Raw genomic sequence first — 15,971 nt, 5'->3', positions numbered from 1 at the left:
GTAATCTAAAAATTAAACTTAATATCAAAATTTCATAGGCATATATAATGATTAACATGTACAAGAGCATTAATGCCACAAATTAATAAATGAAGTTAAGTAATTTTTATAAAGTACTGTATTATTAAGATTAATTCAAATATATATTATAAAAAGGGAAGATATATATACTAAGTCAGCTTTGCATTAGCACCATCTACCCAATAATTTATGGGACTAACTTTTGTCCATAATATATATACTCTTACCTATCTTGGCATGGGCTCTGCAAGGTGTTGCTGGGTGTAAATAGTGTTACCCATGTGTTGCATAAGGTGTCAGCACCATATAGGTCAGCAATGCCTACATGTCAGGTGGATGGTCATGGCATTGATTGTCCTTTTCCAGTAGGTCCCAAACGTATTCAACTGGGTTGAGATCAGGTGAGTTGGAAGGCTGCAGGAGGACAGAGAATTTATTGTCATGTTCCTGAAACTAGTTATCATGCACATTCTCTTATTAAGAGAATGCTGAATACACTGTCATCATGGAGAGGGGGTGTACTTGGTCAGCAACAATAGAAAGGCAGGCATTTCCACTGAACTGGTGAGTAATTGTGATCATAGGGCAGGGCATGCCACATCTCCAAACCAAAACACCACAGTCTGCCAAACAGTGCATCCAGATACCACAACCTCATGCTGCTCTCCCTCCAAATGCAGATACACCCATCTTGACAGAGCTGGAAATAAGATTTATCAAACCAGCCAACAGCTGTCCATAATTTCAGTGGTCAAGTGTTGGTCCTGAAAGGCCCAGCAAGGCACAGTTTTCTGTGTCTTACAGTGAGTAAGAGTACCCACAATGGTCACCACAACTCTCAGCCTATACAAGCTAATGTCCAGCACATAGTCCATGTGGATATTGGCCTTGCTATTCTGCATTGCAATGGGCAATTAGCTGGGGCCACCGTGCTGTGTGACTACAAGACAAGTTGCACAACACTAACACATCAAGCTGTCCCACATGTGACTTTTGGTTGGCTGGTTGTTCACCCAAAGGAAAGCCAGTCACAGTAGACTTGTAACAACAGAATGGGAGCACTGAACCATACTTCCTATTGTTTAGGGACTTACACCTCCTGTCCTGACAAACATTCCATGTTTGAATGTCTGAAAGATAGACAGTAACTCATTCTTTTGCTGACACCCAAAAATTGATTGTCACATATGCAAAGTACACTTATATCAGCCATTCCCAACTTAAAACTTTCAGTCTTACAGACCAGTCCATTTCTACACAAGGGCAGTGTGCTATTAATGCAAAACAAACAGTGTATAAAAAGAAGTACAAGAGAAACTGATTGTAGATTTTACCTGAAAAGAAAGCAAAACCAAGAAGAAATCCGAGCCTCATAGTTTGGTTTTTACCATTATCTGGAACGGCAGCTAATGCTATCAAAAGAGCAGTAGCTACTAGTGCTGTTAACAAGTTGCCCTACAATTCATAAATAACAATTTTAAATATAAAATTAGACTATCAACAAAAATGACAGAATTTAAAACCAATACTGAAAGTTAAATATTGTATGAGTTTTAAGCATTTTTTTTATAATACACTTCTCTCACATTTAAAAAAAAAAAATGCATTGGATTATATTCCTAGTTCTTAATTTGATGTCAGATATGTGAATCATATCTATAAAGGATTTTATTCCTTTTCAACAGAGAATACTATTTCTTAATAAACCTGGGAGGGGTGGGAGACTTTTCTCCACAATTCAGATTCTAGAAGAAACATAAGCTAATGCACAAGAGATCAGTTGTTTTAAAGCAAAAGAGGGGGGGGGGGAGGAAATTCTGTGTAGTGCTTACCTCCATGCTTCTGCCAGTATGTTAGAAATTCATTATCAAAACTCCACAGCAGTGGTGCATGTTCTGACAGATCCCTCATCAAAATATCTAGTGCATTATTCACTAGTTCAAGATTAGTGGTTCTAACTTCCCAATTACACACATACTTGTATAGCTTTGAAAGTGATAGTTTTTTTATTATTATGGGTGAAAGGGATCTTACAGACCCAGTGCCACCTTTACAATTTGTCTTCAATTTTATCTTAGTGTTTCTCACAGGACGGCTGATCATACTGCTATGAAAATTGATATCTGCTTGATGTCTGAATTATTATATAAAATTTGTTAACTGCCACTGACTTTTGAAAATCTAAAGATTTAATAACCGTAAGCAGGTGGAAAGTAGATGTTTTAAAATGCAGATGGGACTTGAAACTAACATTCACCAACAACACATGAATTTTATATTAAGATTCAGCTATGGCACTGTTATATAACATACCCAATAACCTCCTTGATGAGGTAGAACATGCACTGAAGAAAAGGATGAATCAAAAAAGCACCAGGTGAAATTACTGTAGAACTGTCAAAATCAGGAAGAGACACCACACAGAAACTGGCAAGAGTACACAAAATATATCAGGAAAGAAGTGATGCCTAAAGAGTGGACTAATGCAATCATAATTCTTGCTGCACAAAGGAGATAAATCAGAAATTATAGACCAATTAGCTTGTCCCACATCTACAAACTGTTCACAAGGGTCATTACTAACAGATTAGAAGGAATACTTAAAGAGAACCAATCGAAAGAGCAAGCTGGCTTTAGGACAGAATGCTCAACTATGGATCACCTTCATATCACAGCTAATGGAGAAAGCAAATGAATATAAAAAACACCATTATGCCAAGCATTTATGGATTATGAAATGGTTTATTTGGGATTTTTTTTAGGTGCTCTGGCCTCTATGGCCATAGTGCACCATTATGAAAATGGTACTTTACTCCACATGGCATAAGGCAATGTTTCAGCCAATGGAAAGACAAGGCACAGAATCTCATACATTCTGAGGAAAATATGAGAACGCTAACTACTTTATTAGACTAAACAGAGACAGTAGCAAATTTAAAATTGAGAAAGGTGTTTGACAAGGAGACTATCTCCGAAGTTGTTTACTGTGACCTTTGAAGCTTTCAGAAGATTGGACTGGTTGCAGAAAGGAGTCAATGTGAATGGAGATTACCTAACCATTTTTGATTTGCTGATGACATTGTGATCATAAGCCATGACCCCGAAGAATTAGAGGAAAATCTTAAGTTATGCACTGTTAGTAGGGATTTAGGACTAAAGATGAATATGGCTAAAAGAAAAAAGTAATGATGAACAGGTATGCCACAGAAAGGGATATAACCACTGGAGGAGCAGAAATTTAAAAGGTGGATTCATACTTGCCATCGACAGGCCATAACGATAAATGACTGGAAGTCAAGAGGAGAATAAATTTTGGATTTATAGATTCAGGATATAGTCACATACTAAGGAGCAATATCTCTATTTGTCTGAAATGCAAAATAATGAACCAGTGTATACTCCCAACATGACTTACGGAAGTGAAACTTGAACACTCACCAAAAGAATGGAAGAGAGGCTGAGAACTACAGAGTGAAGAATGGAACGAGTTATACTAGAAATCAAACTGCTGGATAAGAGAAACACATGAATTGGGTAGCAAAATCAAGTAAAGGACTTTGCTATCAAAACTAAACTGAAATGGGCTTGGACAGGACACATATCTCAAGGACATGAGGACAGGTGGACTAAAAAAAAAAAGTACCCAAGAGCTTAAAAAAAAACCCAGGAAGATAACAGAGATGGACAGATGAAATTCAAGAGTTTGTAGGCAGCAAATGGATGGCCATTGCACAAAGCAGAAGGAACTGGAAAGATGCTGGAGAGGCATTTGTTCTGCAGTGGACCGAGGATGGCTGATGATGATGGCACCATTTACCAGTAAATTTTCAAACATTAAATTACTTAGGATTTTTCTTGTATGCAGGTCTCTTTTAGAAAGTCTGTTCTAAATATAACTACTTCAAGGAAGATGCCCTTGCTGATTTGTCTTCTTCAGAAATACTGAATTAAAGTTTTGTTTATAACGATGCACCTGATGTCCATATTTGGCTACGAGGAGAATTCAGTTTTGCAAGAAAGATCTGAAGTGCGGTTTTTGAAACCTGACTGAATATCTTCTCGCACACAACACTGCTTTGAACAATTGTTAAAATGGCAAGCATGATATGGAATTGTTTCTCATATGTCAAATTTCCTTACACACTTGACTCCCCATGACCTTAGCAGTAAAAAATGAGTATGGAATCTTTTAGACGGGTGCATTTCCCACAGCAGATCTCCTGCAACATTTTATCTGGTGGCATGCAACCTCTATGTTAAACACAGTAGTTGAATTAAGGTAAACTAAAATAGAATTTCACATTGTGTGCTGTGATACTGCCTGGCAGATCACCTAACAAAGCAACTGGGCACGTTAGACCCATGCATACACCCGTTTGTTTTCAAGAACACAAGGCAGATTATATATACAAGCAGTCAACTCACTTCAGTTCTCCTTTAGTAATTGTTGGGGTTAAATGTCTTTTTTTGTTGTTTTTAAAATTGATTAATATGTTCAACATTGAAAACATTTATTAGAAGTTGAAAAATTTCCAGTTCCATACAATACAAGATCAAAAGGAATATAGTAATAGAGAAGTGAAGGCAGTTTTGTGGAGATAAATTTCACAAAACATGTATGAAAACTGGGATGATTTATCCACAGAAGAAAGAAAAAAAAAAAAACACTTGTCAGCCTGGTCAATAAGATTGAATGAACTTGCCAACAATGGTGTCTTTTTGATTTATAAATTAAATAAACACAGACAGACCGTATAACTACGTTGTGTCCATTTCTGATGTTCACACAAGACTGATCAGATTACTAGAAACCACTCACATAATTTACTGGTCATGCTACCCACTGTTTTACATGCTCCACCTACCCATCTGTCTATACTGACTGTAATTCAACAACTTTCCATTGGAAATCTGCTGTGGAAAATGCTCGTCTAAAAATCCCCAATACTAAGTCAGAATTATCCTCCTGATTCAGAAGGAAAATGTAAGTGGAGATTTAACAACTGTTGGTCTATCAAATCAATATCACATCCTGAGTAAGTGGATGAGAAACAGCTGATTGAAGAACCATGTTCATATTTTGAAATATTGATAAAACCATTTAAAAGACAAGCAAACTAATTTATTCAAGCCAAAAGAAACAGATTTTCTGTACATTTTAGAATAACCTGACTACACTTAACAGCTTGCTCAATTGCTTCCACCAGAAGTTTGCAATTCAGACATTCTTTTCCTTGAAGAGTTCATTAACTTTTCTTTTAAAAATTGCTTTAGATGAAGAATTGGATAAGAGTCAGAGCTTCTCTCACTAGCAATAGCCTGTTATTTTTTCAATTTGCTAACTTTGATAAGTACTTATATGGCTCTTCTCACCACTAACCTTTTCCTCAAATAGAGTTATCACAGGTTTCCACTGTTCTACAAGTATAGTTAAACATTTACTAAGAAAGCCAAATGTGTGCATAGATGATTCAATTTTATATTTTTTCATTGGCATGCATTAATTAAAAAACTGTTTCAATCTGTTTTTCCCTTTTAATATATTTCTATCTATATAATAAATGTCCATCAAACACTCATCACTTTTATGGGAAGGCACACAGCCTCCTCTTTTGACAAAAAAATTAATCAGATAACATGAACATCTTATTACCACCAAGTGCTTAACTCCTCTTAATACCATTGCTATTCCACTTTTTAGGATTATCAAAGATATTTTCAACACTTAAGTGTCAGTTTTTCTAAAAAATTCCACAACCTTTCAGGTTCTTAAAAAGAAGATAGCCCAATATTGTAATAATTTTGATTACTATTATCTATAGTAATTATCAACTGTACATTTCTTAAAATATTATCACCACCTCTTTTCCTATCTGTGCAATTTTACCAATAATTGCTGGCTGTTTTTTGTTCTTCCACAGTGCATTTTTTTTTTGCTATTTTTATATCAGGAAAAAAAATTTCTGAATGGCACACCTGCACAATTAGCACAGATAAGAGTAAGATTCTGATGCATGATAAATGATGCAAATAAACATTCAGCCCATATAAACTAAAATCTTCACCTTGAAATGCTATATCTATTTTTGCATTTCTTTCTGTGCAGTGCACATTGTTCTTTTGCAAATGTCTCTTTACATCCATGTTTCCCTCCACTTGAAATTAAAAATTCATACACTACATACAGAACAAAGCAAATGTGTTACCCTTTCCAGATTTTATAATACACAGAAAATCTTGCATGTCTTCCAAAAATGTTATTTTGTATTTCTTTTCATCTTACTGACTTTTGATATCTTGCTGAAGAAGATTATTAATTAGCTTCACATCACACAAAAAAATTAGGTACACACTACATGTAAAAATGAAAAAAATTTTATATGTTCTGCTTATTTTATGTTGCATAGCCTAGCATCTGAAAGCCAATTAATTAGTCAAAGTGAGACAGTGTTAATGAAAATAAGTAGTAATTGAAAACTTAAATTCTGAATTTAACAAAGCCTTTTTTTTTTTCCTTCCTCAAAAAAGAAACTAAGTCTCCATCATAAAATCTGGAGAGTTGGCAAGTATGAAATGACTCCTTGTGTACGTTTATATATCTCTTATGCCGTCCAGTCAAAAAATATATACATTTTCATGGTAAGAAACAGTAAACGTGATACTGCAGATTCATGGCATGCAGTCCATAAAAATAAGATCAACACAGGCAAGGGTTGTGATCTGACAGACATTGGAAAAAATGACAACTGCCAGGTACCTGTTGAAGGGTTGCAGCTTCTGCAACCCTTCAACAGGTATTACAGAAGCTGCAAATTTTGTGGGCTGTTTCCTGAATGCCATAGTTAAGGTATTTCAAGAGTGGACAGAGAAGTAGTCACCAGATCAATGGTGTGGTACCCACACCTCATCAATAGCTGTGGTAAACATAGGCTGTCCTGCCTTGTGAAAGCTGATAGACTGAAAAATGGTAGAATGGCTGACCAGCAGTGTTTTAAAGACCATAATCAAATGAACCCTCTTTCATATGAGCATCTGGAATAGGCACCAAGTCAAGGTGACGTCTCCATAGCCAGGTGGGAAGGAGCAGTAGTGCTTAGCACAAGCTTCTTGATTAGACCGGGGTTCAAGCCTGTCAGCACCAAATACAGAAAGGTCGGGGAATGACCAGCGCATATTCATGTAGCAATATGGCCTTAGTTGCTAATGCTGCTTAAAAAAAAAAAGCAAGGTACCCATGTTTACAGCCACCCGTTGACAACATCTAAGGTTTGCACCTAAACAGCATCAGTAGACCACATCAGAAGATTGGGAAAAGGTTGCCTTTTCCAGTGAATCACATTTTCTGTTGCTGTGTGGATAACAGATGGAGGGTACCGTGTCAAATTGCAGAGAGGACTCGCCGATATCCTGGTCCAACATGAACAGGAAGGTTGTGGCAGTGTTTTGGTATATGGGATGTTTCTGTGGGAATCTCTTGATGCCATCAACCCCTAGACCCCAGTCCGAATACACCCCTTCTTAGTGACTGTCATCTCAGATGGAACAGGTATGTTCCAGTAGGATAATGCACCCCATCGTGTTGCCAGTATTGTTTGAGTGGTTTGCCAAACAAGAAAATGACCTCCAGGCACTACCTTGACCATCGAATTCACTAGATATGAATCCAACAGAACTTCAATGGGATGATGTGGATTGACAGATCAAGCACATGGATTCTCCAACATGGACTGTTGCAGATCTATGGGTTGCAAATCCTCATGACATGGTGCAACACGCCTCATGCAATGTTCAGAGACTTTGTAGAATCCATGCCTTGCCATGTGGTTTGGTGGTGGTAGCAGCAGTACTGGTGGCAAGAGGAGATCATACTCACTTGTACATAGGCAGTCAGCGTTTTGACCGGACGGTATAAACTGGTGTTCAAAGAAAGTGCATTACCTAGGAATTTCACATTTCTAACCTTTTTCACGATATGTTGCATTAATGACTGGCATCGCAAATAGAATTATAAGCAAAAGATAGTTATTAATAGTTAAGGCAAAGCTAAGTAATATTTGACAAGTGCTCCCAAAGCTGACCTTTATACAACAGTTTTGGTAAACACAACAATTATGACTGAAATGTTATCAGAAGCCCTCAGTTTGCTTCAGTTTATCATTTTAAATGGAAAACGAAATGAAAAGTTCAGGTGCAAATTAATATTTAGCTGAACTGCTTCTGGCCCTGATGACAGCAGCACACCATCAAGGTATTGATAACATCCAATTTCTGAAGATAAACTGATTATCTTCAGAAATTCATGGGTCCAAACATTAATTATGGCTTCCTGAAGTTCAAAGGGTCTTTGCTTTCTTTCTGGCAACTGCAGATTCCACATGATGCCAACAGTTCTTTATAGGATTCAGGTCTGGGCTGTTTCCTGGCTGGCTAACAGTTGTGATGGACCATTCTTCCAACCATTTTTTCACCTGTAACAAAATGCAAACACATTACTGTAGAACCTCTAATGCAGAAATGAAGCCAAAGTAACTACAGAAGTGCCTACTTACACTTTTTTTCTAGATGATAAGGAGCAGAGTCTTCCTGAAATATGCAGTTACTTAGCAGGTTCAAATGGTCTCTAATAGATGGCAGCAATTTGCCTTCCATTATAACCAGGTATCCATTGGCATTTACAGAACCTTTTATAAATTGGAGGTGACCTACTCCATGATATTAAATGCACCCCCATATCATTTGGCTGGTAGGGAATTTCACTGTAGACACCATACAGTCTAGAGTATTCTTCACCATGTCTACAGCAAATCATTTGTCTCCCATCAGAGCCATGCAGATTGCATTTCTTTTCATCCGAGAAAATAACTAGACTTCCACTGCTCTGGAGTCCATTTCACATGCTCCTTACACCAAATTAATCGGGCCTTTTCATTTTTTGTATGAGGGGCTTCTTCTGACTGTTACTGCACTTGCTTCTCTTTTTCAGCTCAGACAAAGCTTTACAGTTTTTAAGGCATAAGCACTTCAAAATGCGGTCCTGTTTTGGCATAAGACTCGTTTGCATCTGGTTCCTTTTTTTCCCCATCAGCAGAACCAGTATTCATGCGTTTGGAAAGAAATCTACTCACTGTCAACTGATTACTACGAGCAATATGACAGGAAAAACATCCTTCACATAAAGCAACAATAGCACTCTTTCTTCGTGGCATCAACTGCATGAAATTCGCCATCCTGAAACAAGCAAGGAATGACTGAAACTCTTGCAGAGAATGCTTATACAGCTGAAAGTAACAGCTGATGCAATATGTCATCACCTATGCGTGTCAATTTTATCTGATGTAATCTGTAAGAAATATTGCCATATACTTACATTATTCGGACGACAATTACAATTTTAAGGGCAATTCACTTTCTTTGAACACCAGTATATATTTTGTTAATGGTTTTGTTAAGGGGAAGTCTTGCCTGACCAATTTGATTGGATACTATGATGCAGTCACAAAAGAACTGGATGCAGGGAATAACTTTGATGATATTATATACTTGGATCTTAGAAAGGCTTTTGATACTGTTGCACATGGAAGACTGCTACACAAATTGGAGCAGTGTGGCACTGGAGGCAAATTGCTGCTATGGATAAAGGGTGGTTGAGGGGGAGAAGACAGTGTGGTAATCAATGGACACTGTTCGTCGTGGACTAATGTTATTAGTCCACGATGTCCCTCAGGGTTCAGTACTGGGTCCATTGTTTTCTGTATTTATAAATGATATTGATGATGGTATATCAAGCTTAAATGTCCAAGTTTGCAGACGATACGAAGGTTGGCAGGGTTGTCAAGGACACTACTGACACTATGCTGCTGCAACAGGATCTGGAAAGGTTGAGCAGATGGGCCGAGAGGTGACAAATGAAGTTTAACATTGACAAATGTAAATGTACTACATATGGGAAACAGCAACCCCAGAGCAACGTACCAATTCTATGGTACTACACTGACAGTGGTAGAGAATGAAAAGGACCTGGGGGTGGTTGGGCAGGCAGATATGAAGTTCTCTGAGCAGTGCAGACAGGCTGCAAGAGTAGCTCATGGTGTATTGTCAATGATATATAGGAATTTTTCTAGCAGGGATAAGGAGGTGATTATTCTCTTGTATAAGGCAATGGTCAGACCACACCTAGAGTACTCTATACAGGCCTGGAGGTCTCATTTCAAGAAGGATGAGGAGCTGCTGGAATGAGTACAGAGAAGGGCAACAAGATTAGTGAATGGAACAAAGGGGTGCTCTTACGAAGAAAGGCTTAAGTTTTGCAAATTACAGTGTCTAGAGACTAAGCACCAGCGAGGTGATCTGATAGAGGTGTATAAAGCCTTGAATGGTTTGAGCATGCTCAATGCTGATGGGATTCTCCCTCTTGCTCAGAATAATCAATCACCTGAGAGGGAATAAATTCAAATTGAGGAAAGAGATGTAGGATAGATGTGCAGAAATTTGCCTTTAGCCAGCGGGTGGTTGGTTGGTGGAACAGACTTCCATCCCTTGTCGTGGAAGTTGATAGCCTAAATAAGTTAAGGCTCAGCTGGACAGGTATTTCATATGAACAGAGGGGTGAAGTAGTTATTTTTATTTTTTTTTTTTTTGGCTGAAGCTGCATAAGCTTGCATCAAATGCCTCTACTAATGCTAAGTATAGTGAAAAAGCATCAATAATACATAGCCAAATCTGAATTAACAGGATGTTAGCAAAACAGCATCGTTTTAAGTTCTCATATTGTGAATATCTTCGCAACCAGTTGCCATGATATTGCACTACTTCGAACAATATTCTCAGATGGATGCCAACCACCCAGGAGGTGGTGGTATCCATCAGAATATTATTTGAAGTAGTGCAATATCATGGCAACTCGTTGTGAAGGTATTCACAATATGAGAACTTAAAAACGATGCTGTTTTGCTAACATTCTGTTAATTCAGATTTGGCTATGTATTATTGATGCTTTTGCACTACTTAATGTATACTTATACATTAAGTCATATTTATAAATAACATAAATATTTTATAATGTTGTGAAGTATTACAACTTCTCCACTCAGCTAATTCATAATGCCACCTGGCTGGCAAAATTTTCTAGGAAGAACACTGGCCCTAGCAATAGTTAAAACCAAAACTAAAAACTGAGGTGGTTTACCAAATTTGATGAAATACAACAAAACTGAGAACTAAATAGAAAATTTAGTTCTGTTTTGTTCAATTAACTAAGCAGTGTATCAAGGCTGATGTGCAGAGCATAGATTTAACCCATGGACTGTATATTGCTATTCATGAATAAGATTAACTATTGATTGATGATTAACTTTGGCAAAAACTTTCATCCATTTCCATTTGACAACAAAAGTCATGCATTTATTTGTGCATATATTATTTCAAGCTTATCCTTAATAAAATCTTAAAAGATTCACTTATTCATTGTTTGGGAATGCCTACATATATTTAACTTGCACTTTCCCTTAAGCCTCTCCAAGTGAGTGTGGTAAACTGTGCTGACTTAATAGTAGTGTGGGGGTAGGGACCAAAGCAAATTCCAATTCAAAAAGCTTTCTTCAGTACAATGTTTGTCATTTATGCTAGCAGCTTCAAGACTTCTCTGGTAAGTACAGAACACAGGATAGGGCAACGTGAAACCAAAACCACACTGGTCCACCAAGGCAACAAAAGTCAGTTATCTTTGTCATCATTCTGAAGAGGTTCTGAAGTACCTCTTCAGAATTACTGTTATATTGGAGTGTTTAATTGACTAACTGTAGCCTTTCTATTACCCTGCACGAGTGTTATCAACTTACAATGGCCTCTCACATCAAGAAGCTGTTTCTGACCAGGATTGCCACTGGCTGGATGTCATTTGTTTTTAAGGCCAATCGCAATACACTTGGGACTGTTGTATACAAAAAGCCTATTAAGGATGCAGTTTCCAAGATACTGGCACACCTAGTACCAACTAACATTACACATTCAAATGTCACTTAAAATCTTTTGTTTTGCCTATTCTCACACTGATTTGCAAATATGCAACATTCCTGTGTATCTGCCCACTTATTTATATCACATGGTACAAACACACTGTTACCAAAGGAATGCTCTATTTCATAAAAAACAGTAAATGTACCTAATAAAGGGGCCACTCAATGGATATAGTATACAAAAGGTGTGGCAATTAAATAAGGAGACTGTTGCAATAAAATAAATATAATGAAACATTTTGTACCTTACAATTTATTCCCTTTAAAATAATTGTGTGCAAGCTTGCATACACTGTTCCATACATTTCTCCAAGCATAGAAACATTTCTGGAAGAAGTCATCTTCTGTAAGACTTTAACACTTCAGTTGTATTTTTCCAGATGTCATCAATGGGTTCCCATAAGTACACTTTTCAGTTTAGTATTAGCAACATGGTTCAAGAAAGCCTATGGCTTATACTGCACCAGCCAAAAAAATAAAAATAATTAATAAAAGAAAAAGAAATTAAACCTATCATCCTATGCACTTCCCTAACCCAAAAGTACTATCCAGATGACCTTTGAATTTTCCCTAACTGGAAGCCTTTACCACCATGTAGGCAACTTATTCCAGTAATTTATAACTCGCTGGCTAAAATAAAACTTCCTGCAGTCCAATCTAAACATTTCCCCCCGTAACTTGAATTTATGTCCCCTAGTTCTAGCATCATTTATAATCTTGAAAATTTTGTCCTCATTCATATTACTGATGCCTCTCACAGCCTTAAACACCTCAATCAAATCTCCTCTAAGGTGTCTAGTTTCCAAACTCTGCACCCCACATATTTGAAGTCTTTCTTCATAAGGATGCCCTTTTGCCAATCTCACCAGGCGAGTTACCCGTCTTTGCACCCTTTCAAGAAGCTCAATGTCTTTCTTTAGGTGTGGTCTCCATACTTGAACACAGTATTCCAAGTGTGGTCTAACAAAAGCCTTATATAATATGATTATCACGTCCCTATCTCTACTTGCAAAAGTTTGATAGATCATCGATAGGAGACCATGGGCCTTCATTGCAACCCGTTTACAATGCTCAGAGAATTTAGTGTCTGACCATATTGTAACACCCAAATACCTTTCCTCCAGTACTGGGTTTAGTTGAACTCCACTAAGTGAATAAGTTAATTTTGGGATTGTTTCCCAGGTGTAATACCTTACACTTTGTTGGATTAAAGCATAGCTGCCATTTTTCTGACCATTCCTGAAGTCTATCTAGGTCTCTCTGAAGAAGCTCAGCTTGACAGTAATCATTAACTACTCTACCAATTTTATCATCTGCAAATTTAGACATCACACCCTCTATCCCTTCAAAGTTATTTATGAAAATTAAAAACAGTGGTCCTAATACTGATCCTTGGGGAATCCCACTTCTTACATCAACCCAATCTGAGGAATAGCCATTTATCACAACCCTCTGCCTCCTACTATCCATCTAAGGATTTTCCCAGTGATTCGAACCTGTTCCAGCTTATAAAGCAACCACTCATGTGGGACTGAGTCAAAAGCTTTGCTGAAATCTAAATAAACGATATCAAAATTATTCCCTAAATCCAGCTCATGAGTGACTCTTTCAAAATAGCGAACCAGATTTGTTAAACATGATTTTCTCTTTACAAAATCATGCCAAGTATCCTTGAGAATTTCAATTCGATCCAAATGATCCTGAATTCCACCCTTGATCATTGCCTCCATGATTTTCCCTACCACTGAAGTCAGACTGACAGGTCAATAATTTCCCACTTCACTCTTAGAACATCCTTCGATGTATGGGAGATACACTGGCACTCTTCCAATCCAAGGGCATCTCCCTAGAGTCTAGCGATGCTCGCATAATTAGCCTCAATGGTTCAATGCACTCACTTGCCGCCTCCCTTAAGATTATAGGGTACATTCCATCAACTCCAGGAGCCTTACTGACCTCTAGGCTTGAAAGTTTTCATTAAATAATCTTGCAAAATTTCAATATCATTAATTACATATTTTTCAACTTCGCTCCACACAATTTCCCATTGCCACAAAAGGTTTTTGATTTGTAAATATCGATGCAAAATAACTGTTGCGTTCATCTGCAACAGCAGCTGGTGTATATAATACTATCTCCTTTCCCTTACATAAAGGTCCGATCTGGTTTGTCCTGCTCTTATTGGCATTTATGTGAAGAATTCCTTATCCCCTCCCCCCTCTTTGCTAGTGATTTCTCATAAACTGCCTTTTCCTGTTGAACCTTTTCTGTGGCTCTAGGAAACAGAAAAAAAAAAGTCACAAGGGGGCTAGATCTGGAACGTAGGGTGCATGTTCACACACAGGGATCTGGATCTTCAATTTTTCTCAAAACATCTTCACAAACTTGGGGTCTTCATTAAAAATTTTGGCACCAGCTTGGTACACACGCTTTTTGTAAGCCTAAATTTTCATGCAAAATTGTTTGTTTCTTTGTCCATATTGAGTTCTGACAAACCATTCTAATGCTTAAACAATAATTACCTCTAATCAATGTCCTTACCCAGTCCATTCTTTTCCTTATAAAAATTGTTTATGCTATTCAAACACACGAGCTCTTGACATAGTATCTTCCCCATAAACTTGACATAACTCGTAGCTTTAATTTGTTTTCTTTAATTTTTAAATGAACCAGTTGAGGTTGATCCTTTTGTCTGTCAAACTGACAAAACACAAGGTAAAAAAGACCTGTCTCACTGCAAAGAAAATGAACATGTGGGAATTTGGCTTGGCAGACAACTAAGGACAACTTTGTTTGTTAAGTTGCACTTTGTGTGTAGTGCCTGCATGCAGTCTTGTTATTTAAGAGCCACACCTGTTATTTAGCATTAGCAGAGGCATATGATGCAAGAAAGCAAGCTTATTCAGCATCAGCCCAAAAAAAAAAAAAAAAAACACACACCACTCCCATTTCACCCCTCCGTTCGTTCGAAATACCTGTCCAGTTGAGCTTTAAATTTGTTTAGGCTATCAACTTCAACAACAAGTGATGGAAGTCGGTTCCACCAACCAACCACCCGCTGGCCAAAGGCAAATTTCCGCACATCTATCCGACATCCGTCCTTCCTCAATTTGAATTTATGCCCTCTGAGCTGATTATTCTGAGCAAGATGAAGAATCCCATTGGCATTGAGCATGCTCAAACCATTCAAAGCCTTATACACCTCTATCAGATCACCTCTCCGGTGCCTAGTCTCCAGACTCTGTAATTTGCAAAACTTAAGCCTTTCTTCGTAAGAGCACCCCTTTGTTCCATTCACTAATCTTGTTGCCCTTCTCTGTACCCGTTCCAGCAGCTCCACATCCTTCCTGAAATGAGGCCTCCAGACCTGTATACAGTACTCAAGATGTGGCCTAACCATTGCCTTATACAAGGGAATAATCACCTCCTTATCCCTGCTAGAAAAATACCTCTTTATCATTGTCAAGACACCATGAGCTACTCTTGCAGCTCGTCTGCACTGCTCAGAGAACTTCATATCTGCCTGCACAATTATCCCCAGGTCCTTTTCATTCTCCACCACTGTCAGTGTAGTACCGCAGAGTTGATACGTTACTCTGGGGTTATTGTTTCCCATATGTAGTACTTTACATTTGTCAATGTTAAACTTCATTTGCCACCTCTCAGCCCATCTGTTCAACCTTTCCAGATCCTGTTGCAGCAGCATAGCGTCAGTAGTGTCCTTAACAACCCTGCCAACCTTTGTATCATCTGCAAACTTGGACATTAAACTTGATATCCCATCATCAATATCATTCATAAACACCGAAAACAACAACAGACCCAACACTGAACTCTGAGGAACTCCACTAATAACATTAGTCCACGTTGAGCAGTGTCCATTGATTACCACTCTGTCTTCTGCCACTCAACCATCCCCTTATCCATAGCAGCAAT

At 37.8% G+C, this 15,971-nt stretch overlaps 1 protein-coding gene across 1 annotated transcript in view; it reads right to left on the bottom strand.

Annotated features, from left to right (window-relative positions):
- The window catches only part of BI-1 (Bax Inhibitor-1), an 88,382-nt gene that overhangs the window by 54,610 nt on the left and 17,801 nt on the right, over positions 1 to 15,971 (bottom strand). Inside the window, exon 3 of the mRNA XM_090379209.1 lies at positions 1,356 to 1,476. Within this exon, the coding sequence (XP_090235335.1) occupies positions 1,356 to 1,476 (121 nt within the window). The remainder of the gene's footprint in view (positions 1 to 1,355; positions 1,477 to 15,971) is intronic.

This window comes from Mastigoproctus giganteus, chromosome 8, assembly GCF_048544385.1.
Source record: "Mastigoproctus giganteus isolate SK-2022 chromosome 8, ASM4854438v1, whole genome shotgun sequence".
NCBI classification, from domain to species: Eukaryota; Metazoa; Arthropoda; class Arachnida; order Uropygi; family Thelyphonidae; genus Mastigoproctus; species Mastigoproctus giganteus.
The sequence above is the reverse complement of the archived record's forward strand: the minus strand, read 5'-3'. Positions and strand labels throughout refer to the sequence as shown.